We start from the raw sequence: 24,817 nt of genomic DNA, 5'->3' as shown, positions 1-24,817 counted from the left end.
TTTCAAGACTGTTTTTGTTATTAGGGGACCCTTTCAATTTCATGGGAATTTGAGGATCCGCTTTCCCATTAAGAAAAAAAAGGCTGTTGATATTTTAATAGGAATTGTGTTGAATCTGCAGATCAGTTTGGGTAGCAGTGACATCTTGATATAGTTAAGTCTTCCTATCCAGGAACATGCAGATGTCTTTCCATTAATTAGATCATCTCTAATTTCTTTCAGCAATGTTTTGTAGTTTTCAGCATATAACTTTTTCACTGCCTTGATTACATTTTAAGTAGGCTTCACGCCCGGTGTGGAGCCCAAGGTGGGGCTTGAACTCATGACCCAAGAGATCAAGACCTGAGTGTAGATCAAAAGTCTGCACTCGACAAACTGAGCCACCCAGGTGCCCATCCTTGATTAGATTTAGTCCTAAGTATTAAATTCTTTTAAGTGCTATTATAAATGGAATTATTTTCTTAATTTCCCTTTTAAATTATTCATTGCTGGAGTATAGAAACACAACTGATTTGTGTGTATTGATCTTGTACCCTGCAACTTTGCTGAACTCATCCATTAGTTCAAATAACTTTCTCGGATCATGTCACTATAAATAGAGATAGTTTTATCTCCTCCTTTCCAATTCCAATGCCTTTTATTTCCTTTTGTTATCTCTAACATCTCTGACTAGAACTTCCAGCACAATGTTGAATAGAAGTAGCGAAAACATGCATCCTTGTCTTATTCCTGAGCTTAGGGAGAAAGCTTTCAGTCTTTCACCATTGTAAATGATGTTAACTGGATTTTCCATAAATACCGTTTACCATGTTGAGGATTTTCTCTCTAATCAAAGTTCTCTGAGAGATTTTATCATGAAATGGTGTTGGGGTTTTTGAACTATCTTTTCTGGGTCAGTTGAGATAATCTCCCCCTCCCCCCTCCCCCCCACCCCCGTCATTGTTCTGTTCATCTGACGCACTCCATAGGTTTTTCTGGTGTGGAGAACCTTTGCGTTTCTGGAATCATTCTCACTGGTTCATGGTGTGTAACCTTTCTAATATGCTGTTGGTTTCCATTTGCTAAAGTTTTGTTCAAGTTATTCGTGTCTTCAAGCATTCATCGGGGATATTGGTCTGTAGGTTTCTTGTGATCTTTTTATCTGGCTCTGGGATCCCACACATCTAACAGGTGTCTCCATGTCAACTTGCCTTCTCCACCCCAGCCTGCTTCTCCTCCAGTCTCTCACACTTCAGTCAAGGGGGCCAACCTCCACCTGCTGATCAGGCCTCAAATCCTTGAATTGCTGTTCTGGTGCTGGTTCTTAACTACAGGCACTAGAATCTACTGTAGCTAATGTAAGCGGCAAGGGATGTATTATGAGATATTGGGCATATTACAGCACCTGTGCGAACCAAACACTTCTACCGCCAATCCACTATGAGAGACACCACTTCCCGTGATTCCTTCCACGTGTCGTGTGGTGCGTGTATTAGCAAAACCAGGTACATCTGTAGTCTCAGATGCAAGGGATCCGAGGCATGTAGTTTTGCAGTCTCCGGTTTCTGCAAGCAGGAGAGTATGCTAGTTGTAGCCGGCACAGGCCACTGTCCAACTCAGCTGTTCTTTCCCTGACTCCTTTCCCAGGGATCTGGCTGTCAGCTTGTCCTCCCAGCTCTCTCTGCCTTTACTGTAGCCACTTCTCACAACCTCTGTCACTCCCACCTCAACCCAGCCCATCATTCTCACTGAGACTATGGCAGTTGCTTCCTGATGGGTCTCCCTGCCTTGACCAGCTGTGGTCTCCACACTGCAGCCAGGGTGACATGTTTTGCAATAAAAATCAGATAACGTCACTTCCTTCCCACATTCTCTCCACAGTGATTTCTCACCACACTCAGAATAAAACAAAGCCCATTATCATGACCTACTTATTTCTGCAGCATTTCCAGTCTCAGTTGCTTTGCATCTGTCCCCCTTCACCGTGCTCCCCGGTACAAAGCCTTCCTTCCTCAAGCGCACAGAACCATTCCCACCCCAGAGCCTTTGCACACATGGAAGTAAGCAGATCCCTCCCACACTCTCTTCTGGTCGCTGTACAGTCTTCTCACCTGGACCATCTGCTTTATTGTGCTTTATTCTCCGTTCATTGGTTTATTGTTTGTCTCCCTCCATGGAATATCAGACCCCCAGGGGCTTGACTGGGCCATGCAATGATTGACCAAAAGTAGGTGATCCATGAGTACTTTGAGAATAAATCAAGCCACCTCAGAATTTTTGGAAAAAAACTTAGAAAACACTCCTGACTCTATGGATACACAACAAAGAAGGAACCAGATTCTTAAAAACTGTGGCTGTTCCTGTGCGGGCTCTGCTTTCCTTTTGCACAACAGATGTGGAAGAGTGAGCTTCACAGGCCCCAAAACCTCCAGTAAGAGTGAGATTCTGGGGCTGCACCCTGACCAGGCATCCCGGGCACTGTCAACCTCCCCTAAGGCCAGCTTCTGGATCCTGGAGGAGCTCACCAGGGACAAAGTCGCCTGCTCTGGAGACATGTCAACACTCCAGAGCTCTGTCCCGGCAGGTGCTTTGGGACCACACAGGTTTATAAAGCATGGTCCCTAGGGGGCGCCTGGGTGGCTCAGCCGGTTGGGCGTCCGACTTAGGCTCAGGTCATGATCTCACAGCTCGTGAGTTGGAGCCCCGCATTGGGCTCTGTGCTGACAGCTCAGAGCCTGGAGCCTACTTCGGATTCTATGTCTGTCTGTCTGTCTGTCTGTCTCTCTCTCTCTCTCTGCCCCTCCCCTGCTTGTGCTGTCTCTCATAAATGAATAAATGTTTAAAATAATAATAAAGCATGGCTCCTATTCCTGAAGCATCATGGGCAGGACTCCCACAAGGAGAGCAGGGGAGAGGAGGATGAGGCAGGGATGGTTAGGGGGCTTTAGGGATACAGGTCCCCAAGTACTGAGACAGGGCTGGAGGTTCCAGGAGGTAGAGAAGATGATTGAGGCAGGGACAATCAGAAGAATTCAAAAAGGCCAGTGTGATGGGTGAGGGAGGGCAACTCATCCCTGCCCTCGTTACCTTTCTTTATTCTGGAACCTGTGGCCAGGAGCCTTTCCCTCCAAAGCTGCTCATTTCTCCGAACAACTGAACGTTATCCCTAAATGAGCACATTTGTCCTGCATTGGGTGGGATGAACCAGTGCCCATGTTTCCAGTGAAGGCACGATGCAGGGTTAGAGACCTGACTGGTTCTTGTGTGAGACAACCCCCCACCCCCAACTGCAATGCAGCTCCCCTGGGAGAGCATCCCCTCAGCCAATGTGTTCTCTTGGACGGGAAGAGAAGGCTAGTCCATCTGTGCCAGTGGAAATCAGGTACGAGTCTGTCTACACTGGGGGAAATCCGATGCAGCCACTGGTCTGAGAACACTATTCCAGGTCCCGAGGCTTTGTGAGAACAAAAGTAAAAGCAAACGCCCCGCCACCCCCACTCCCACCCGCTTCGGAGGGAGGAGCCCCGCGCCCCCGCCCCCACTGCCGCCCAGGTGAGGGCACTTGTGCCTTGGGTCCGCCTGCGGGAGGTGAGAGCGGCTCCCCAGCCCCGCAGGCCTCCCGGCCCCTCCGCCACCCTCGGAGTGGAGAGGGTCGGCCAGAGAAGGGGGCCCGCCCCGCAGGGAGGGGGTCTGCCGGGTGAGGGGGTCCGCCTCGTACGGAGGGTGTCTGCAGGGGGAGGGGCTCCGCAGGTGGAGGGGGTCCGCCCCGCGGGGAGGGGCTCTGCAGGGGGAGGGGGTCCGCCCCGCGGGGAGGGGCTCTGCAGGGGCAGGGGGTCCGCGGTGGGGGGGGGGGTGTCTGCTCCAAGCAGAGGAGGGGGGTTTTCCGGGGAGGGGAGGGGGTCCGCCCCGCGGGGAGGGGTCCGCCCGACTCGCGCCTCCGGCTCCGGCTGCGGCGTGGCGGGCGGGGCGCCGGGAGAGTCGCGCGCCGGACAGTGGCCTTTATGGGAACGTTTTCCTCCGAGGTCGGGACAAAGGCGGCGCCACCATGGCTCTCAGCGCGGCCGACAAAGGCTCCGGCACCAAGGTAGGGTCCGGCCGGTGGGTGGCAGGGAAGGGGGTCTGAGGGCCGCCGCTGCCGGGGGGGAGGAAGCTTTGACTCTTCGGTCACTTAAAGATCAGTTTAGCAAACTTTCGCCTTAACCTCATGAATATTTCTGAGAAAAATGTGCTTTTCGAGACAGGTCTGCAGGGCTAGGCTCTGAAGGGAGTGCAGGGGGGGGGGCGGGGGGGGCCTAAAAGCACCTGTGCGGCGGTTGCTGTAGTCTCGTTCTTTATTAGCTGGGCACGGAGGGCGAACCGGCCAACTAGGGCGCTCAAAGACAAAGAAGTTGTACTTAAAGAAAATACCGATTGATTTGTGGGTTGGAACTCCGTCGATTTCGGTAACGAACGCAGTCGAGTAAAACAAGAGGGGCCTTTCAGGTTTGGAAAAGCGTGAGACACACGGCTTTGTATTTCTTCGTGCGAAATGCAGAAAGTGTGCTGGGTTTGTCTCCCCTTTTTCCCGTGAAGCTGGATTACAGAGTGTTTGGTGTAATAATTACACTCTACTCCTGTTACCCACAGCACTTCGACTTAAAAAGTTTAGTTGATACTTTAAGGTGTCTAATTAAAAATTAAAACATATAATTAAAAAATCAAGTTAAATGCAGTTGAAACTGTGCATAATTAATAGCTTACGAATCTGCTGTGTTAAACTGGCTGAGCTTTAGGCGGCTGTGGGCGCTGGGGGTGGGGGGGCTTCTCAGCTTCACGGAGCGACTTCAAAGGGGACACAGTGAGATTCTGCTTTCCGTCTCCCCGAACCTGCTTCAGATTCACGGATCTCTGGGTTGGGAGGAACTTCAGATGTCCCTTTTGCTCTCAGTAAAAATGCACTCAAATTCTGAGATAGTTACCAGCAACACATTTCCCTTCCTGAGGGACTCGTGTCTGTGTTGTGTGCCGGACATCCGACACTGAGGTAACAAACCCACTCCTGATCCTGATGCGACACCAGGTCTTGATCTCACTGTGCTTTGGGGGACAAGTGGGTGGTCCGGGTGGGCCTCGAGAGGACGGCTAACCTGTGGCACCCAGGGCAGGCCTGATCGTTTCATCCCATTCATGCGGGCCTTGTCTGAAATGGCCTCTGTGAAACGTGGACCCTTGTGTCTGTGTCATCCTTTGGTGGTCTCCCATGAGTACTTTCTTACTTGTAAAGCATCCCAAAAATGCCAGGCTAAGGAAATAAAGTCGGCCCTGAATTTGCCCTCAGGCTCTCTGAGATGTGTGCTCACTGGTTGTATCATCCAGCCAAACACAGGAAACCCCAGATTCCCAGATCTCAGCGTTTTTTTGTGAGAATAATTCAAGCCCAGTTCACACGCCACCGCCTGCCTCCCTCCCTCCTTCCAAACAGAGCTAATGTGCGTTCTCTCTGTGTTTGAACAAAAATAAAAATCACTCAGAACCTGCTAGTCACCCATTCTACACCGAGAAGCAGCCCTGAAGCAGTGCGGTTTTCCTCTCCACACAGCTGTGCCCTGAAGCAGTGCACCCCTGCTCAGGATTTACCCTCCTGCCTTGTCAGCTCTGGGCTCCTTTTCCTGTATCCCTGCACCCCTGGCAGGGCCTGCCACTCAGTAGGTGTGTACCTAGTGAGGCAGGGAATGAAGAGAAGGCGGTGGGGGTGCAGAGGGGTGGGCTGAGAGGTGGCAAATCCTGGCCTGCATGCGTTGATCCTGGGGCACCTTGAGAACCTGGGGTCCCCTGAGCAGAAGGCATCCATAATGACCATCTACCCTACAAGGGGCCAGGGAGGGCAGGTGCCTATGGGGTGGGAAAGAGACTCTGGACCCTGGCCTGGTGCCTGGAGAGCAGTCCCGGGACCTTGGAGATTTGATGTGCACCCACATCCGCCCTCTATTAGCTGTTGCCCTTTGGCCTTGTAGCTCGGCCTCTCTGAGCTTCAGTCTGTTCGTTGAAAGGAATAATCACAGCCTGCCTACCTCAGAGCACCATATCGGTTTACTTTAAAAATGAATATGCAGATGCTTCTTGAAAGGTAACCCAGCTCATCATTCAGCTGAATGTTCCTAAGTGAAGGCTTCTTCTGTCCTTAGAGCTGGGATACATTTTCAGGTGTTTCTAGGTGCCTCGGTTCACACCTGGGCCCAAATTCTCGAAGAGCTTTCAGATACTGTTAGACAAGTATCTGACCTTACAGAATTTTCCCCAAAATTGATAAAATCAAATTGTGGCTCAGTTAGTTGAGCGTCTGACTCTTGATCTCAGCTCAGGGTTGTGAGTTCAAGCCCTGTGTTGGGCTCCATGCTGGGCGTGAAGCCTACTTAAAACACAAAAACAAGCAAACCCCAAAACCAAACAAAAACAACAACAAAAAAGATACTTTGCAGTAAATTTCTTCTACGTGACTTTAAAACATCTGATGTTTCTAAACCCAAGAAAGGGATGAAATCTAAGGCCTACAACAGTTTGGGACATAAATTAATTTGAAATTCAGCACTAGAGTTGTTCAAGTCAGCGAGGTGGCAAGTATGTGCACCTGCCCCGCAGAAATGTTACCTGCCTGTAGCCCTGGACCCAGACACCCCCCAGCCTCAGTAGGTGTCACCCTCAGAAAGCTCCCCTGGTCATCCTGCCTGCACCCCTTCCACAGCCACACACCCCCAGCGCCTTTCCTGCTTGGTTTCACCATACTAGGGCCTCCGTGGGAGGGTCTGAACTAACCTCACCTTGTGCCTCACCTTTGTTGACCGCCTGTCTCCCCAGGCAGTACCGACTTTGCTTCATTTCACTTGCTTCTCTGGTGCTTATAATAGTGCATGGCTTGAAGTCGGTGCTCTACAAATGTTTGTCACGTGGTGGTTACCCACCCCCTCTTTTGAAGCCCATTTTGATTCCCCTGCCCAGCCCCAACCTCCTGTGGGCCACACAGGTACAGAGCCTACCGTGTGGGATTCCTGTCTACTGCTTCGCCCCTGACCTAAGCTAATATCACTTCCTGGGACTTTTGAGAATGAAAACAACCACCTCAGAGGGAGCAGCTGGGTTACAGTTGAGTCTGGGAGACCTTGTCTGAGTGTCAAATGGTCAAAGCAGGTCCGAGACAGTTATAGAGAAGGCTTGACAAGACCCCATTCGAGGTAATGAATGTGTTCTGCATGTGTGTTTTGGGGTGGGGACAATGGTGCACGGAGCAGAAGAGAAGAAATGCCTGAGTTAACTTTAAGTGAACAGAAGGGACAGCCAGGAGAAGGGTGACCCGCCCCTTCATTGTCAAGTAGAGGAACCACGGTTTGGTAGACAGCTTTGACCCAGAATTAGCCGCAGGCCGGTGTTCTCACCTGGAGAGTGAAGAGGGCAGAATGACTCTGGGATCTCTCTGGCTCTGTTTCCTGCCAGGATGGGACATAGGGCAGTGTGCCACCATGGCAGAGGGCTCGGTGACTGGGGATGTATTCTGTTCAGCCAAGTTCCAGTCCTGGTTTCCCCACTGAGTGAGCAGGCAGGCAGGCAGGCCCCTCCATCCTACCATCTTTAGGACAGGGATGACAGTAGTATCATAATGTGCTTAAAACAGTGTCTGATATATAGTAAGTGCTCAATAAACGTTGGCTATTATTCTGGGATCCTATGATAGAAAGGGAGAGAGATTTTCCTAAAAGTAAGAGATGAAAAAAGGTTTTTTTGTCTTTTATTTTTGAAGTCCCTTAAGGAAAAATATCCAATGAAGTTGTCTTCAAGGTATGTTGACACTCAAAGATATCACCAAGAAGAGGAATTACAATTATAATTATTTTAATAGTATAATTGTCTATTTTTTAAAGAAACGTCTTGTGGAAGCGACAAATCAATAGGCCATGAACTCCACTTGAAATCAAGGGTCCTGGAGCCTTCCCTATGGCTTATTCAGAAAGACTAAAGAAAACGTAACTGGGATTCATTCAGCCTAGCACACCACACTGGGTAACAGAGTGAGCATTTAGTTCTCAAACTGAGAACACATTTGCATGTCCAGAGACTCTGACCTTCTGAGACCACAACCCAGAGGATCTCGGTGACCAGTGATGCAGGCAGAATGTAATCTCTCCCTAAAGTACAACATTTAAGTAGGAAAGCACATGGGAGAGTTGGTGGGGTAGGGCAACAACAGCAACAAATGAGAATGGATACTAGCACAGATTCTGAAAAGTTCTGGAACTAATTTTTTTAAATACTATTTTGAGGTGAAATTCACATAGACTGTTTCAGAGCAAACAATTCAGTGGTATTTAGTACGTTCCCAGTGCTGTGCATTCCACTACCTCTGCCTAGTTCCAGAACATCTCCGTACCCCGAGTAAAACCTCACACCCATGTAACAGTTTCTCCCTGTTCCAGCCTCTCCCATCCTCTGGAACCACTAGTCTGATTTCTCTCTCTGTGGAATTGTCTACTCTGAATATTTTGTATAAGTGGAATCCTATAGTATGCGTCTTTTTTATTCTCAAATACATATAACATACAATTTATATGTACTGACTGTTAGTCCTCACAACCCCTCCATCCTGTGAATCTGAAACTCTGTCACTGTTAAACAGTGGCTCCCGTTCTGCCACCACCCCCAGCCCCTGCCTGCCGACATTTTACATTCTGTCCTCATGGTTGTAACTACTCTAGGGACCTTCTATAGTATTTGTCTTTTTGTGATTGGCTTATTTAACTTAGTATAAAATCCTCAAGATTTTATCCATATTGTAGCATATGTCAAAATTTGCTTCCTTTTTAAGACTGAATAATATTCTGCTGCATGGATATACCACAATTTGCTTATCCATTCATCTGTTGATAGGCATTTATACTGTTTCCAGTATACTGTTGGCTTTTGCAAATAGTGCTGCTATGAACATGTGTTTACAAGTTTTTGTGTGTAAGATATTTTCATTTCTTTGAGTATATTTCAGGGTCATATGGTAATTCTGTGTTTAACTTTTTGATGAACCACTGAACAGTTTTCAACAGTAGCTGAACCATTTTACATATCCACCAGTAATGTATGAGAGTTCCAATTTCTCCACAGCCTTACCAACAGTTGTTACTTTCTTTTTTTTTTTTTAATTATTATAGTCATCTAATGACTGTGAAGTGATATTTCATTGTAGTTTTGGTTTGCATTGCCCTAATGACTACTGATGTTGAGAACTTTTTACATGCTTATTGAAAAAAAAAAAGCCTATTCAAGTCCTTTGTCCATTTTTAAGTTGGGTTCTTTATCTTTTTGTTATTGTGTTCTAAGAGTTCTTTATATATTCTGGATATTAGACTCTTATCAGGTGTATGGTTTGCAAGTATTTTGTTCTATCTTTTGGTTGTCCCTTTACTTTCTTGATAGTGTCCTTTGATGCACAAAGTTTTTATTTTTTTTAATTTTTTGATGTTTAGTTATTTGAGAAAGAGAGATAGAGAATGAGCAGGGGAGGGGCAGAGGGAGAGAAGGAGACACTGAGTCCGAAGCAGACTCCAGGCTCTGAGCTGTCAGCACAAAGTCCGTTGTGGGGCTCAAACCCATGAACCTTGAGATGATGACCTGAGCAGAAGTCAGAGACTTAACCGACTGAGCCACCCAGGTACCCCAAAGTTTTTATTTTTAATGAGGCCCAGTTTATATATTTTTTTCTGTTGTTGCTTGTGCTTTTAGTGTCGTATCTAAGAAATCATTGCCATCTGCAAGATCATGAAAATTTACATCTATGTTTTAACAGTTTTCTGATTTTAGTGTTTATATTTAGGTCATAGATCCATTTTAGTTAATTTTTGTATTTGGTGTGAGGTAAGGGTCCAACTTCATTCTTTTGTATGGGGACATCCACTTTTTCCAGCACCATTTGTTGAAGAAATTATTTTCTCCTTCTTAAATAGTCTTGAAACCTAGGTTGGAAGTCAACTGGCCGTAATTGTGCAGGTTTATTTCTGGATCTTCAGTCCTTTTCTGTTCTGTGTGTCTGTCTTTATGCCAGAATCACACCGTTTTGATAACTGTAGCTTTGTAGTGGGTTTTGAAAACAAAGTCCTCCAACTTTGTTCAGGATTGCTTTGGCTGTTCAGGGCCCAGTGAAATTCCGTATGAATTTGAGGATTATCTTTTCCATTTCTGAGAGAAAAGGTCATTGCAATTTTGAGAGAGATTGCATTGAGTTTGTAGACTGATTTGAGTAGTATTAACATTTTACCAGTATCAAGTCTTCCAATCCATAAACCTGGGATGTTTTCCCATTTCTTTAATTCCTCCCAACACTGTTTTGTAGCTTCCAGTGTTCAAGTCTTTCATCTCCCTGGTTAAATGTCTTAGGCAACACTCACCACTGTTATTCAGCGCAGCACTGGAAGTCCTAGCCACAACAATCAGACAACATAAAGAAATAAAAGGCATCCAGAGTGATAAGGAAGATGTAAAGTTCTCATTATTTGCAGAAGAACTGCTATGCTATATACAGAAACCCTGAATACCCCACCAAAAAACTACTAGAACTGATAAATGAATTCAGTAAGGTCACAGGATACAAAATCAATGTACAGAAATCTGTTGCACTTCTATACACTAACAATGAAGCAGCAGATGGCCAACACACTGATGTTCAACATCACTGAGGGAAACGTAGATCAAAACCACAGTGAGATATCACCTACACGTGTCAATGGCTCAAGCCAACAACACAGAAAACAAGAGTGGGTGAGGATGTGGACAAAAAGGGAACCCTCTTGCGCTGTTGGTGGGAATGCAAACTGGTGCAAGCCACTGGAAACCATATGGAGCTTCCTCAAAAAATTAAAAATGGAACTACCCTATGACCCAGCAGTTGCACTACTAGCTGTTTACCCCCCAGAAATGGAAACGTTAATTCAAAGGATATGTGCAGCATTGTCTACAATAGCCAAACTATGGAAGCAGCCCAAGTGTCCATCAATTGATGAATGGATAAAGAAGATGCTGTATATATATACAATGGAATATTAGTCAGCCATAAAAAAAAGTATGAAATCTTGCCATTTGCAATGACATGGAGTGAGGAGAGTAATGCTAAACAAAATAAGTCGGAGAAGGACAAATACCATATGATGTCACTCATGTGGAATTTAAGAAACAAAACAAATGAGCAAAGGGAAAAAAGAGAAAGAGAGAAACCAAGAAACAGACTCTTAACTATAGAGAACAAACTAATGGTTACCAGATGGGAAGTGGATGGAGTGAAAGTAGGGAATAGGGATTAAAGAGCATACTTATCAATGATGCAAAAAATAAAAAATAATAAAATGAAAAAAAAAGTATCTTAGGCATTTTATTCCTTTTGGATGCTATTATATACTGGAATTATTTTCTTAGTTTCATTTTTGGATTGTTCATTGCTAATGTATAGAAACACAACTGATTTTTGCATGTCGGTCTTATACCCTGCAACTTTGCTGAACCCATTTATCAGTTCTAGGTAGGTTTTTTGTGGATTCTTTGGGTTTTGCTATATATAGGATTGTGTCATCTATAAACAGAGATCATTCTACTTCTTTATTTCTAATTTATATGCCTTTAATTTCTTTTTCTTGCCTAAGTGCTCAGGCTAGAACTTCCAGAACAGTGTTACATACCAACAGGGAAAGTGGGCATCCTTGGCTTGATTTTGATCTTAAGGGAAAAGCTTTCAGTATTTCACCATTGAAGTTAGCCGTGGATTTTTATAAGTGCCTTTTATCATGTTGAGAAAGGTCCTTTCTACTCCTAGTTTTCTGGAAATTTTGATATGAAAGGGTGTTGGATGTTGTAAACTGCTTTTTCTGTATCATTTAAGATGATCATAGACTTTTTCCTTGGTTTTATTGATGTGATGTTTTATATTGATTATTGAACCACACTCGCATTCCTGGGATGAATTCCACTTGGTCATGGTGAATAATACTTTTAGTAATGCTGCTAAATTTGGTTTCCTGGTTTGTTAGTTTGCTTGTTGGTTTGTTGTAAGATTTGGAATGAGTTTTATAACTCTGCTTTTATATTCTATTTTTTTTAATGTTTATTTATTTTTGAGAGAAAGTGCTCATGCGCTGTGAGCCAGGGAGGGGCAGTGAGAGAGGGGGATAGAGAATCCAAAGCAGGTTCTGTGCTGACAGAAAGCCCAATGTGAGGCTTTAACTCACGAACTGTGAGATCATGACCTAAACCAAAGACGGACACTCAACCGAGCCATTCAGGTGCCCCTACAACTATGCTTTTAAATGTCATTATATTGTACGAGGATATATCTTAAGAAAGTAAGTTTTGAAATGAGAAATGATCTTTTTAAGAAAAAAAGTTTGTGTCAAAGGCAAACATATGAAATGAGTAGGAAATCTGCAGAAATTTGAAACTAGTTTTTAAGACTTCAAAATGTAACTGACTGGAGAAAAATAGTCAATAGGAGAAGGTCTATGTGAGGTTAATCCATGTAAAACATTTTGGTAGTGCCTGACACGAGAACCATCATGTTGCCATTGTGGGGTGTAAAATCAGGCACGCAAACAGTGCTTGCTTCCCCCTTAACATTACAGTTTTCTTGTCTTACAGCCCCTGCTGGCTGTCAGCCAGGACATAAATCTTTGTATCCTTCACCGTGTTTAGCACATGGTAGGTAATCAATGAATGCACTATGCTGTTCAGTGTGGAGAGGACAGTGGGTGCCTCTGTGAGCATCTTTTTTTTTTTTAAGAGAGCACGAGCGAGCATTGGGGAGGGGCAGAGAGAGGAAGAGAGAGAGAATCCCAAGCAGGCTTTGCACCAGCAGCACAGAGCCCAACTTGAGGTTCAAACTTTTGAATCGTGAGATCATGACCTAAGCCGAAACCAAGAGTTGGACGCTTCACCGAGTGAGCCAACCAGACACCCTCTGTGAGCACCTCTCTCTCTCTCTCTCTCTCTCTCTCTCTCTCTCTCTCTCAAAATAAATGCATAAACTCTAAAAAAAAAAAAAGGGAGGGAGAGAAAGAGGACAGACAAGGAGGGAAAAGACAGCAGAAACAAGGGGTTAATTGATCAGGACCAATGGCCACATCACTTATTATCCAAATTGGATTGCTTTGAGGGGAAAAGAAACGAAATGCCAGGACCATAGGTGAAAAATCTGGGAAATGCCGGATAGGGTTGCTAGCCTAACTTGGGTGCTCCTGCCTTCTGGCGACAGCATTCTAAACAACGGGGGTAGGTCCCCACTGTGGGTGGGGGTTGATCATAGACTGGGTGCCCTCAGTCCCACTGTGAGTACCTCTGAGCCAGACTGTGCAGACGTGCTGGCTACAGAAGCCACTAGCAGAACTGCCGTGTGGAGCCAACTGGCGCCCCACCGGCAGGTGTGGATGCACCGTGTCCTCATGTACCTGCATACTCATTGTGGCCTTCCCAGGTCCAGGCTCCTGTGTGCTGGGCCAGGCCACCGCTGGGAGTCACGCCTCTTGTCAGTGGTTTCCCAGTGTGCACCAGCACCTCCTTCCCTCTGTCCTGCATTCATCGCTCATGCTCCAAGGGCTCCCTCTGTTCGGGATTCCAGACGTTGGTAAGCCACCTGCTGTGCCCATTCTGAGTGTGGTTTTGGGCTCCAGGCTCCAGCCTTATCCTTAGACTCAAGATCCCCAACTGTCTTGTCCAGTGTATCTTTCTCTACCCCTCTCTCAGGCACCCGTGTGGGAAACCTCAGGGACCTGTTCATGTCATGTAGAGCCATACTTGCCAGACAGGACTTTGCCTGGGGCCACTGAGCTTTGTGGGCCAGCTCAGTGGTGACTTCCTGAGTCAGGGAGACAGTGAGAAGTGTGATTTAGTACTCCAAGTGCATCCATCACAGGTTTCTCATTAGAATGGCTTGTTTGTTGTTCTTATCATGTATACAGAATTCACATTTTCCCCTAAAAATCCTTAAATTGTACTTAACCAAACTCCCAGTTACCTTACCTTCCTGCACATCAGTATGGCCTCATCATATGTCCCTATGAGGCCTTCCTAGCCAGAACTTTCAAACTTGAAGCCTTCGTTCCACTCTCCCTCTGGGACAGGCAAAGGTGCTTCAGCCCAGACCCAGCACCAATTCCCGAACAACCTCAGCCCGGTGTCAGCAGTCAGCACCTGTCCCACTCAGACTAAAGATTGTCTACGTCACAAAGTCCTTCAGGAAAAGTACAGGCATCATTTGTAACTTAAAAATATATCTGTGGTTTTCCATTAACACCACATTAGAGCCTTCTCATTCATGGTTAAAATGAAATGATTTTGGGTAGCCGGGTGCCAGCTACCTTCAAGTCATAATCAAGCTGAGAAACACTGACCATCTGAGAGAGACTTTTCTAGGATGCCTGTGCTCCCGTTTTGAAGAGCCCAAATCAGGCTGATGCCCAACTTTCATCACAGCTGTGGCTGGGCCCCTGCTCACAGGATGCTTTGGGGGAGATGTTAGGGTAGCCTTTTTAAACTACTGGTGCAAATACACAATGTCACACTCCCACCTACCATGTTTGTGCCTGCTCGTCCTTTACTTGTATTGGAATATAATCGGAAAGTATAAGAAACACACGTAATTCGTGATAGAGGTGGAGTCTGCTGTCACATGTACAACTCAGACAAATTAGCTTCAATCCTCCCTCAAGAGTACTTGTTTCTCTGTTGGAAATGTGCGTGGAAAGGTGTGGGGAGGCCAGGTGTGCTACCTAAAGACAGATGCCAGGCAGATGCTGGCAAAGCAGCTAGACTCAGACAAAAGGGAACTTACTGTGGTTTTGCAGGTGGTTTCTTTCACGCAGTTTAACAGTAATGTGAAAACAAAAGGACAACACAAAACTTGGAGGGAAGAAATCTGTTTTTCTCTTTACACGTATGGTCGGGCTGACACATTTCAAGTGCACTTTGGTTTCCTGCCAAAGGGTTTTCCGGGTAAGTTAGGTGGGAAAGAATGGCTATGATCAGTCGCTCCCCTAAAGAACTGCAAATAGGGGTTCGGGCCTGTCTGCATGTGCGTTGTGCGTAGCTCCCTCGAGCTCTGCTGTGGATCAAGGGCTCGATGCAGGACTCAATGTGGGAAAGTCAGGTTTGGTATAGTAATTAGGACTGAGGGACATTTTCAGGTTGGCATAATCTTTTCTGGTCTTGCCACAGTTAGAGTGAACAAAACTCTTCTTGCAGCTGAAGTCACATTTCAGCATGAGGGAGCCAATCTGCATTGATTGAGCTAATTGTCGCTCTTGCACACTTTCTATCAGGCACCTTCAAAGAGCTAAATTCAGTCAAAATGTCTCAAGAACCAACACTTCGTTGTCAGTTTGCATTCTGTATTAAAAAGTAAAAAGCTTCAATGTTCTTTTAAGATGAAATATGTTCTTACCTTTGTGGAATGATTGAAGTAGATTCATGGTATTCTTCCTGTTTTACAAACGAAGAAACCAGATATGCAGAAGTCTTGGGGACTTTGTGCTATGCCACAGTCAGTGTAGAACCCCGGGTGATGTTTACAGGTGGTGTCCCCTGAACCTGCTCTTGCCTTGGGCCCCAGGATGCAGCTCACCACCTGGCCAGCGACAGCTCCTCTTTACCGGCACGTCCACAGGGGCACCTCCGTCCCTTCCGGGGGTCTGTTTCTCATCCTGCCAGCCCTGTCTCCCTCCTGCCCACCCTTCTTTCTGCTTCTCTGGTAGGTTTGCTTCCTCTCTATGCTGAAGGCAGGACCATGTCTGTTTGTGCAATTACTGCAGGACTAGCAGGTGAGCAGCAGAGCAGGGTCACTCCCTGGTTGCTGCTGGCGTGATGGGCTTCCCAAGCCAGGGCAGGCCTTGCTCTGGGACCTTGTGTTTGTGGTTGCCTCTATCCTGGTAATGACCAAGTAAGCATGTGACCCGTGGCAGGGACAGTGCTTGAGCTTCCCGTGTGCACTCGTAGTCACCTAATAGATGCTGGCATGAAAGGTACATTCCAAGACTTTCACAGCTCCCTAGTTTGGGAGTGTCCTCGTTGTATATTAGGCTACTAAATGCAAAGAAGGATAATGAGGACCTTAAATGACTGCTTTTTTAATGCATTCGATGTTGAGAAGAAATTAATAACACCCCTAGAGACAGAGCCGCTGGGTACCACCCTCAATCACAGTCAATCACATTGACTGCTGCTCTCAAAGCACACATGGAATAAAGCTGTTCGTGAACGAAATCACTGACAATTAGTTGGAACTTGGGTGTTGAATCAGAAATGGTGGTGTCAACCAAGCCCTCACTCATCCAGCATCTTCATCGAGTAATGTAGCTGTTCTGGAGCCAGAGTCCATGCAACTCATGGGGCAGCAGACAGGGAAGGAGGGTGGGGGCTGCCCCTTCATCCACCCACTCATGCTCCTTGGCTGCCTTGCAGGACTTCCTTCCTTAAGGGTGGGGTCAGCAAACTTTCTACGAAGGGCCAGACAGTAAGCCTAGAGGCTTTGAAGGACCATTCTCAGCTCTGCCTTTGTAGCACCGAAGCAGCCATAGGCAATGCATGGAATGAGGGTGTCTGTGTTCCAATAAAACTTCCAATATGGGCACTGACATGTGAATGTCATATAGTTTCCACATGTCTGAATTAGTATTCTTCTTTTGGTTTTTTTTTTCCGACCACTGGGGTCATGGATTGCTGACCCCTGAGTGTTGCATAGAGACCAGCAGGGACAGAGGAGCTAGGGTGGCGCCAGGATGTCCCCACACTTCCAGGTGAAATCCTGGATGCTCCAACTGGTGGTTAGAGGATGAAGAGGCAGTTTTTCCAAAGAACACCCAGTGGAAGATTCTGAGTGTGTCTGGTTGAGTGAGATTCCCTGGAAGATAAAACCTCCTCGGTTCTAGGCAGATTCTGACATCAGGCGCCCATAGGTAGGATGGAATGCCTAGTGACAAAAGTGCATAATTAACATAGACTTTCAGGACTGGGTGGCTCTGCCCATCATGGGAGTCACATGTGCAAACATGGTGTAAACTGTGAAGTGCCGTCTCGTTTACAGACGTCTGGCTTTACACTGGGGAGGTTTGGCAGCCACACAGCAAGCAGGTGCGTCAAAACCCTGCTGGGTGCCTGGGAGCCAAGGTGCTCAGCACTCCTGTGCCCTGGCTCAGAGGCAACTCGTGGAAGAGGGCCCGAGGGGGCAATAGCCCAGCAGCTGGGGGGCCATGACACCTCCATTGTCCTGCTGCTGACTCAGTGTCCTATCTGGGGAGGATTGGTTGTAGAAACATTTGAGAAGTCATGTTTATATATTTGTTTTCTCACCTAGGTATTTGTGACTGTTTAATGTCAAGCCCTAGATAGGAAAGCAGGTGCCTCGCAACATGATTAAAATGGAGACTGAGATCCTCCTGGAACAGAAAAGGGATCATGTTGAAAACAGGACTCTAGCTTCTGAGCTGCGCACATTCCAGCTGGAGGGCTGAAGGGCGTGTGTCGACAGGGGAGGACGCAGCTGCCTGTGGCTCATTCTCGGGAAGAGAGCCCCTGGCAGGCCCTGTTGAGCACACAGGTGTCATGGGCCAGGCCCTCTCCTGAGGTCCCTGCCCTCGGTCCTCAGCCACCTGAGAGCTCCTCCCAGCTGACAGTTGAGGAAACCATGGCCCAAAGTAGAAAGCAAGCAGGGAGCACAGGTCTGGCCCATATCTGACACCGGCAGGGACCTAGAGGCACGCACAGCTGCCCCAGTTGGTGGCACAGTGGGCAGGGGTGGGAGGGAGGATCTGCCAGGCTTCCTCTTTCAGAACAGGCTTTCACTGATGGCACCTGCCAATTCCATGTCAGCAAGTTCTTACACTGCGTTAGTCTGGGAAGCTGGGATGAGAAGGAAGAACATAGAATCAGTTTTAAAAAGAAGTTGGTGGAGCAGAAGCCACCTGGAAGGTTCTTGCTGCAGGTGACTGGGCATCTGAGGGGAGGAAAGAAAGGGAGGGGCACTGCAGCCAGCCTGGCAGCGATCTGAGCATAGTTCTGAGCATAGAATTACAAAGGGGAGCCGTCCCAACATGCCGGCCGGCAGAGACTGCCGCCATCCGGCTGTTTAGCCCTGTAGACGGATTTCCATTGTCAACAATCCCCAGCACCCACAATCCACTGTAATGTGAACACCAGCTTCAGAATTGCTGAAGTCAGGCAACTATGTGTTTCATGTTTGTTTGGTAAGGTGTGTGTAAATTCAGAAAAGACATTTCAGGGTTGTGTTTGGAATTACTCTTTTCTGGATTCACCTCCTGGGCCAGTTGCATAAGGTGCAGCCCTGAAGCTTGAACCCTGAAATAGTGATTTTGTTTGGCGTTCTCCTGGTTTTCTTTTCTCCCTGAAAACTAGAAAATATTGACCCCTAGACAGAGCAGAGGCTGTGGATAATGATGCCCAGATTTGAGATGCTTTCGGAACACTCCTGGAGATACAGCTGAGATTGAGATATGCCACATGCGCCTCGCCTGCTGGAGGCACCATGCCAACAGGGTGGAGACAGAGTCCCGAGGTCCTGCTCCTCATTCTATCCTGTGGGGCGTGGTCTCCCTGGGAAGCCTCTCAGAACCAACTCCGGCTCAGGACGCACTGACGTGTCTGCAGGCAGCTCAGTCCCTCCAGGTGCATCACAGGACACCAATCCAAGAGGGCTCCTAGGTAGAGGTGATAACCCATGCCAAGGTGTGTGCTGTGGCTGCCGTGGGGAGGTAAAGGCCCTGAGTTGGGGTGTCCCCTGGGTCCGTGTTCCAGGTCCTAGGGAGTGTCAGTCACGATATGCAGGTTATGCCACATAACCAATGCCCCCCACATCTCAGTCATCAGCACCGTGATGACCGGTTCATGCTACGTGCCCATCATGGTCATCACGTCAGTTTTACTCTGGGGTCCAGGCTCATGGAACAGCTTCTCTGGGGTGTCACCCATCTTGTGGCAGAGGGAAAGGTAGTGTATCGGAGCACGTGCTGCCTCACAAAGTCTCTGTCAGAACCCGCATCTGCCACTGCTGCCACGTTTCTTTGTCATGTGGCCGCGCCTGATGCCGATGGACAGGGACATGCCATCCTCCCCAGGGAGGCAGGGATTCTGTGAAAAACAGCTCACCACAGAAAGATCGCTCTGTTTTTTGTCAGTTCAGTACCTTACTGAAATGCGGACGGGCATTTCCCCTGTCCAGCATCATGGAGGCCCGGTGTTCCTCAGAGGGATCTTTCCTCCATAAACGAAGCAGGATTTTAGAGCCCAGACATATTTGTGGTGAACATTTGGCCAAATATTTCCTTGCCTCTCCCTTCTAAAGATCCTCTAGACATGTCACGATGTAATCCAACACCACGAATGTGCGAGGAAAGGGTCACATGGTGCGCAGCCCAGAAGCAGACCCCAGTTTTGGAGATGCACAACTAGAAGGCAGCTAAGTGCTAAGTAGGCAGCTCTGAGCTTGAGAAAGAAGACTCGCCTCAGTTGGGAAGGTGGAGGAATGTCTGAGGAAGCTGTGAAGTGAACTGCTGTGGCCCAGGGGTCAGAGCCTGGGGAGTGTGCCAGTCGGGGAGAGAAGGCCTAGCCCTCAGGTGTCAGACATAGCTGCCTGGGCCCAGGAAGGGCCCACAGGTGGTGGCTGGGGTCAGCAGTGGGGCCGGGTGGAGAGTCAGCCTGAGATGCTGACCCACATGGAGCTGTAGACAGACCAGATGGAGGCAGGCTGGCACGTCAGGCCAGCACAGGGGGCTAGGCTTTCTAGACATGTTTTCTTTGACTCAAAAGTGGTTCCTGGGTCTGTACACACAGGAAAACAGAGATGACCATCGGCGCCCTTCAGGAAGGGCGTCTGAGAGACTGTAACCAGGTCGGCTACTGAGAGCAAGCCTCCTGGGGAGTGTGGGTTTCACACCCAGCCCCCACAGGGCCGAGAAAGTGGCTATTGATGGAAAGTGGGGCAGGGCTAGGACTGACGCGGGTGCCCCTCCTGTCCTAGGCCCCTGTTTGAAGGCGGGCTGTAGGAACAGCTCTGGTGTCCCATAGTGGGTGCCTGCTGCGACTTGTACATCCTGACTTTTGTTTATAAAATCTGACTAGAGGCAGAGGCCATAGTGGTAAATTTAAAGGCTGCCCTGACCTTCTGGGTAGAAGTGCCTGGGTGAGTGGCACCCCTCTGTACCCCACTCTCTATGCCCCTACCCCAGGCTACAGCATCTGGGGTATCACTAGGAGCTGGTCATGGGGCTGCAGGATAAGATGAGCTCCCACACCAGATGAGGGGCTTTTGTGTGCACTGCCCCCACGCCAGCCACACACCCAGCCTTGCCTCGTGGGTGATGCCCCCAGCCTTTGTTCTCTTTGTACCAACATCCGTGCCCTGGCAATTTTCAGAATGAGACGGCATAACTGAGTCCCAGAGAAGCCCCCAGCCTGGCTAATGGCAGGTGGAGAGGCTGGTATCGCCTTACTGCAGCTGCTTAGTCCTCTCCTAACCCCACCTGAGACCTCATCCCAGGTGTCCTGCAATCCTGTCCTCCTATACACGCCCGACTGTCCCCTGCATACAGGGGCCCAAATGTAGATTTGGGCAGCAGGTTCCTTTGGTCATTGGGAGTAGCTGCGAGGAAGGTGTCTCCGATGTGGCTGTGCTGAAGTCTTTGATGTTCTTGTACTTTCTATCCCTGTTGGGACATGAGGGGGGTCAGCCACCAGCTTATGGCTGTGCAGGGAGGGTGGGGTGGAGGTCTGGGAGCACAGTTTATGCACTGCTGCTCGGAACCCTAGCTACCTAGCAGTCTCTCATCTTGGGGTGCCCTTTCCTAAGAGACAGGAGTGGTCCCCACAGTAAGCCCCTGCAGACCCTCTGGGCAGGTAAAAGGATCCTGATGTCCAGGCCTACCCACCCTGCCAACAACTGCCCCACAACTCTGTGCCTTCAGTCATCTTTGGGGGTGTTACATTTGAGTGAAAATGTGAGCACTGATGGGCAGCCTTTGTCAGGCCAGCCTCAGCCCAGTCCCTCCGGCCTGCCAGGCCCTGGATGGGGTGCCCCTGCTGTTTCCTTGCCTTATTCATCAGCTGGTCTTGTTTAGCTCAGCATAGTCCTTGAAATGAGAAGACGTTACCTTGGCTTTGACATTTAGCATGTTACCTGCCCCCTGGCGGATGAAGCATGCCATTTCCAGCGGATTCGTGTCTCAGAACCAAGCGGCCAGGTGTCTTTCCGGTGTCCCTGAGACTGCCCCAGCCCCCCTGCACAGGGTGGGCACAGATGGGCCTGTGGATGCCCAGCTTCAGTCTTCTCATCTTCAGCGCGTGTGAGGCCTGGAGAGGTGCAGGGAGGGGCCATATGCTGAGGCCAGGTCACTGGCCTGTGCACTAGGTGCCAGGAGGAACATGCCTAGTCATGGAATGTGCAGGCATTGTGAGAGACAAGGGTATAGATTTTAAAATTCACCCTCCTTTCGATGAAGTTTTACCTAAAGTCCTTCACTGAAGAGTAAAGCCCTAAAATATTTCTCCAGACATGAACATTTTTTGTGAAAATGCAAATAACAACACACTGATTCATAGTTCAGCAAAATGGTAATTAAGTGCTTTATACTAGTATTGTGTCACCAATCCACTAACGTACATCTGCAGAAAATCACATCCTAAGCCACAGGTAGGTTTAGGATCAAGCACGCAGGCAAAGGTCCTAGTTTTGAAGTTAGCCTTCGGTTGAAACGGGAATCCTGAGCTACATAAGGAGAAGAAACCAACCATCGACAAAGTGATGACATCTGCCCTTGTCTGCTTTCTTCCCTCCTATTTCTGCACACCCTGATGGCGTGCCAGAATGGGTGAATGGGTGAGTCACACCTTACAGAGAGAGCGGGCACAGGCTGAACTGATGCCAGGTGCCCGCATAGACATTCTCCCTGACCCTGAGGCTACTCCCTTCTCTTCCTGGGCACCCAAAGGCGGAGGAACTGTTCTAAGGATTTGCCCCCAATATTTCTCTTGGCTCACTATGGCTCTACCCCCACACACACCTTCAGATGCCTTCACACACTGGCATTCACACACTTTTCCTCACAGACACAATTTCCCTCACACACACTTTCCCTCACACGCTTTCCCTTTCATACACACTTTCTCACATACATTTGCTCTCATGTGCTTTCCCTCTCGCATACACACTTTCCCTCACACACAGTTTTCTCTCACACACACTTTCCCCAACACATACACTTTCCCACACACACTTCCCTTCACACATACGTTCTCTCTCACATACACTTTCCCTCTCTCACACACACTTTTGCTCTCACATAAACTTTCCCTCACACACTTTCCTTCTCACATACACACTTTCTCTCACACACAATTTTCTCTCACACACACTTTCCCTGACACGTACACTTTCCCAAACACACGCTTTCCTTCACATACATGTTCGCTCACATACACTTTTCCTCATACACTTTCCCTCTCACATAATTTTCTCTCACACACACTTTCTTTCACACATACATTCTCTCTCACATACACTTTCCCTCACACACTTTCCCTCTCATGTACACACTTCCCCTGACACATACACTTTCCCACACACAGACTTTTCCTCACACATACTTTCTGTCTCACTTACACTGTCCCTCACACACACTTTCCCTCTCACACACTTTTTCTCTCACACGCACTTTCCTTCACACACTTTCCCTCTCACACACTTCCTTTCACACACAATTTTCTCTCACACACACTTTCCCCCACACAGACACACTTTCCCTCACACATAACTTTCTCTCTCACACATACTTTCCCTCACACACACACCCATCTCTGCACACACGTTTTCCTTCACACACACACTCAACTGTAACACACATATCATTCCACTAAACATCATGGAAGAAAATACTATGCAGAGTAAATATTCCAGATGTTTGAACTTCACCCTTTAACGTACCAAAGACAATGTCCCCTTTAAACATTTCTTATGGAAATCTTTCTAAGATATATTATATTGTTACATGTTCTCTTAAGCTGAATTGAATATATTCAGGTAATTTGAATCTGTTGTGATAATTTCTGCGTCTGCTCTCGAGGTCATATATGTCTGCCTCCCCCTCTTATAATTTGTGGGTCTTGAAAATACTAAATTGTGAGAATTGTATGCAAGTGGGAATGGTTGGCTTGTACTGTGCACATGCCACGGTGCTGTGCCTGGGATGGCCCTTCAGGCTGTGTCTATCCCTGGTCGTACAGTCCGCTTATTCATCAGAGCCTCTCTTCCCAAGAGCAAGATCAGGCACCATCTGCAAAGTGATTGGGGAGCTCATGAGACAGTGGCCCTGTGTGCACCATCACGCTTTGGTTGTTCCTGGTCATCAAGCACCCAGAGAGGCAGATGACAGCCAGGAAGCTGCCGTATGGGCAGTTATTCGGGACACAGTAGCCAAGAAGAGGCTAGAGAATGTGTTCCCTCTGGCTTGCCCAAGACTTCCTTAACTTACTCGACCTGGGAGATGGCCTCTGGGCAGGTAAACAGCTTCTCTTGGGCAGCTCTTGCCTGGATCAGGATTTGGGTGGGATGGCACCCAGGGAGTGGAAGCTGGTGGAAGAGGTGCCCTCTAGACCAAGTATTGGGGCTCGACTCAGTCATGACAGGAATCAAAAGGCAGAGAAGGGGCCGGGGATGCTGTGAGATCCCAGAGACCTCAGCAAGTATCGCCCCTCTCGTCCTCACTTTGGGCAGTTTTCAAGGGATGAGTAGGTGGGGTGGAGGCCAGGAGACCCGCTGGGAGCCTACTAACCACAGCCGGACACAAGAATGAGGATGCATCTGCGAGTCTGGAGGAGAAGTGTGCCTGGACTTGGGTATCTGGGCAGCAGGAGGACATCTCTCCTTGGGAGGGTCCAAAGTTTGCATTTTACTTCCTCCAAAATAGATCATTAAAGACATGCCCCTTCCACCTTTACCAGTTTCTTGTATCACAATTAAGCATTTGCTTCAGATCTCTGTGAGGTATGTGACGTCTAGAGCATGATTCCTGCCCCTGGCTCAAGACCACCTCCATTTTTCTTATGGGCTGGATATTCACTGGTAGCTCAGGTATGATTTGCGTTTTTAGACATCAGACTGACCATCTTGGTATTCTCTGGATGAAATTAGTATTTAGATAATTCCTACTGAGTGAGTGACCCTGTCTGGTGGGAAGAGCCAGGTATATGGAGGAAGGGGAACAAACAGACACGAGGAGGCCTCTGTGAGTGTAGGAGCTCCAGAGGGTATCTAATCAATGCCTCACCACACCGACAAGGTGGTGGGAGTTTCTAGAAGCTGAACTCACTGCAGCGCACACCTCCCTGCTCGCTGTGAGACTTGGCCTTTCAGTCAGGACAGATGGCCTGCGTCCTTATCCACTCTAGGCTCAGAGGATTCACTATTTTATTTTCAGTTTCCTGTAGCATGAACTGTTCAGAGGAGTGTCAGATGTAACTGTTGTCCCTTTAAAATCGATTTCACAATTTTAACCTCTTTGACTTTTAACTGTTATTTGTAGCCTTGCATTTCTTTTCCAAACAAATGAACCTTGTGGTATTTCCTCAGGAAATGCTACATCTAAAAATAACTTTAAACATCTTTTAAACTAAAAGTATTCTGTCTTTACATAAAAGCTTGTTCTATCAAAATATGAAGAAGAAATCAGGTACCAATGATACTGTTTTCAGAATGACTGAGTGGGTGTAATTCTGTGATTTTGACAAAGGATGCCATAATGGTTTTTTTTTTAATCTTTTAAACATTATCAGTACAGTTAAAATG

At 47.7% G+C, this 24,817-nt stretch overlaps 1 protein-coding gene across 1 annotated transcript in view; it reads left to right on the top strand.

Moving 5' to 3' along the window:
• Nucleotides 1–3,917: 3,917 nt before the first annotated feature.
• The window catches only part of PLEKHG4B (pleckstrin homology and RhoGEF domain containing G4B), an 81,270-nt gene continuing 60,370 nt past the window's right edge, over nucleotides 3,918–24,817 (top strand). The window contains exon 1 of the mRNA XM_043602168.1: nucleotides 3,918–4,063. Coding sequence (XP_043458103.1) covers nucleotides 4,025–4,063 — 39 coding nt within the window. The 5' untranslated portion in view covers nucleotides 3,918–4,024. The remainder of the gene's footprint in view (nucleotides 4,064–24,817) is intronic.

Source organism: Prionailurus bengalensis, chromosome A1, assembly GCF_016509475.1.
Source record: "Prionailurus bengalensis isolate Pbe53 chromosome A1, Fcat_Pben_1.1_paternal_pri, whole genome shotgun sequence".
NCBI lineage: Eukaryota > Metazoa > Chordata > Mammalia > Carnivora > Felidae > Prionailurus > Prionailurus bengalensis.
The sequence above is the reverse complement of the archived record's forward strand: the minus strand, read 5'-3'. Positions and strand labels throughout refer to the sequence as shown.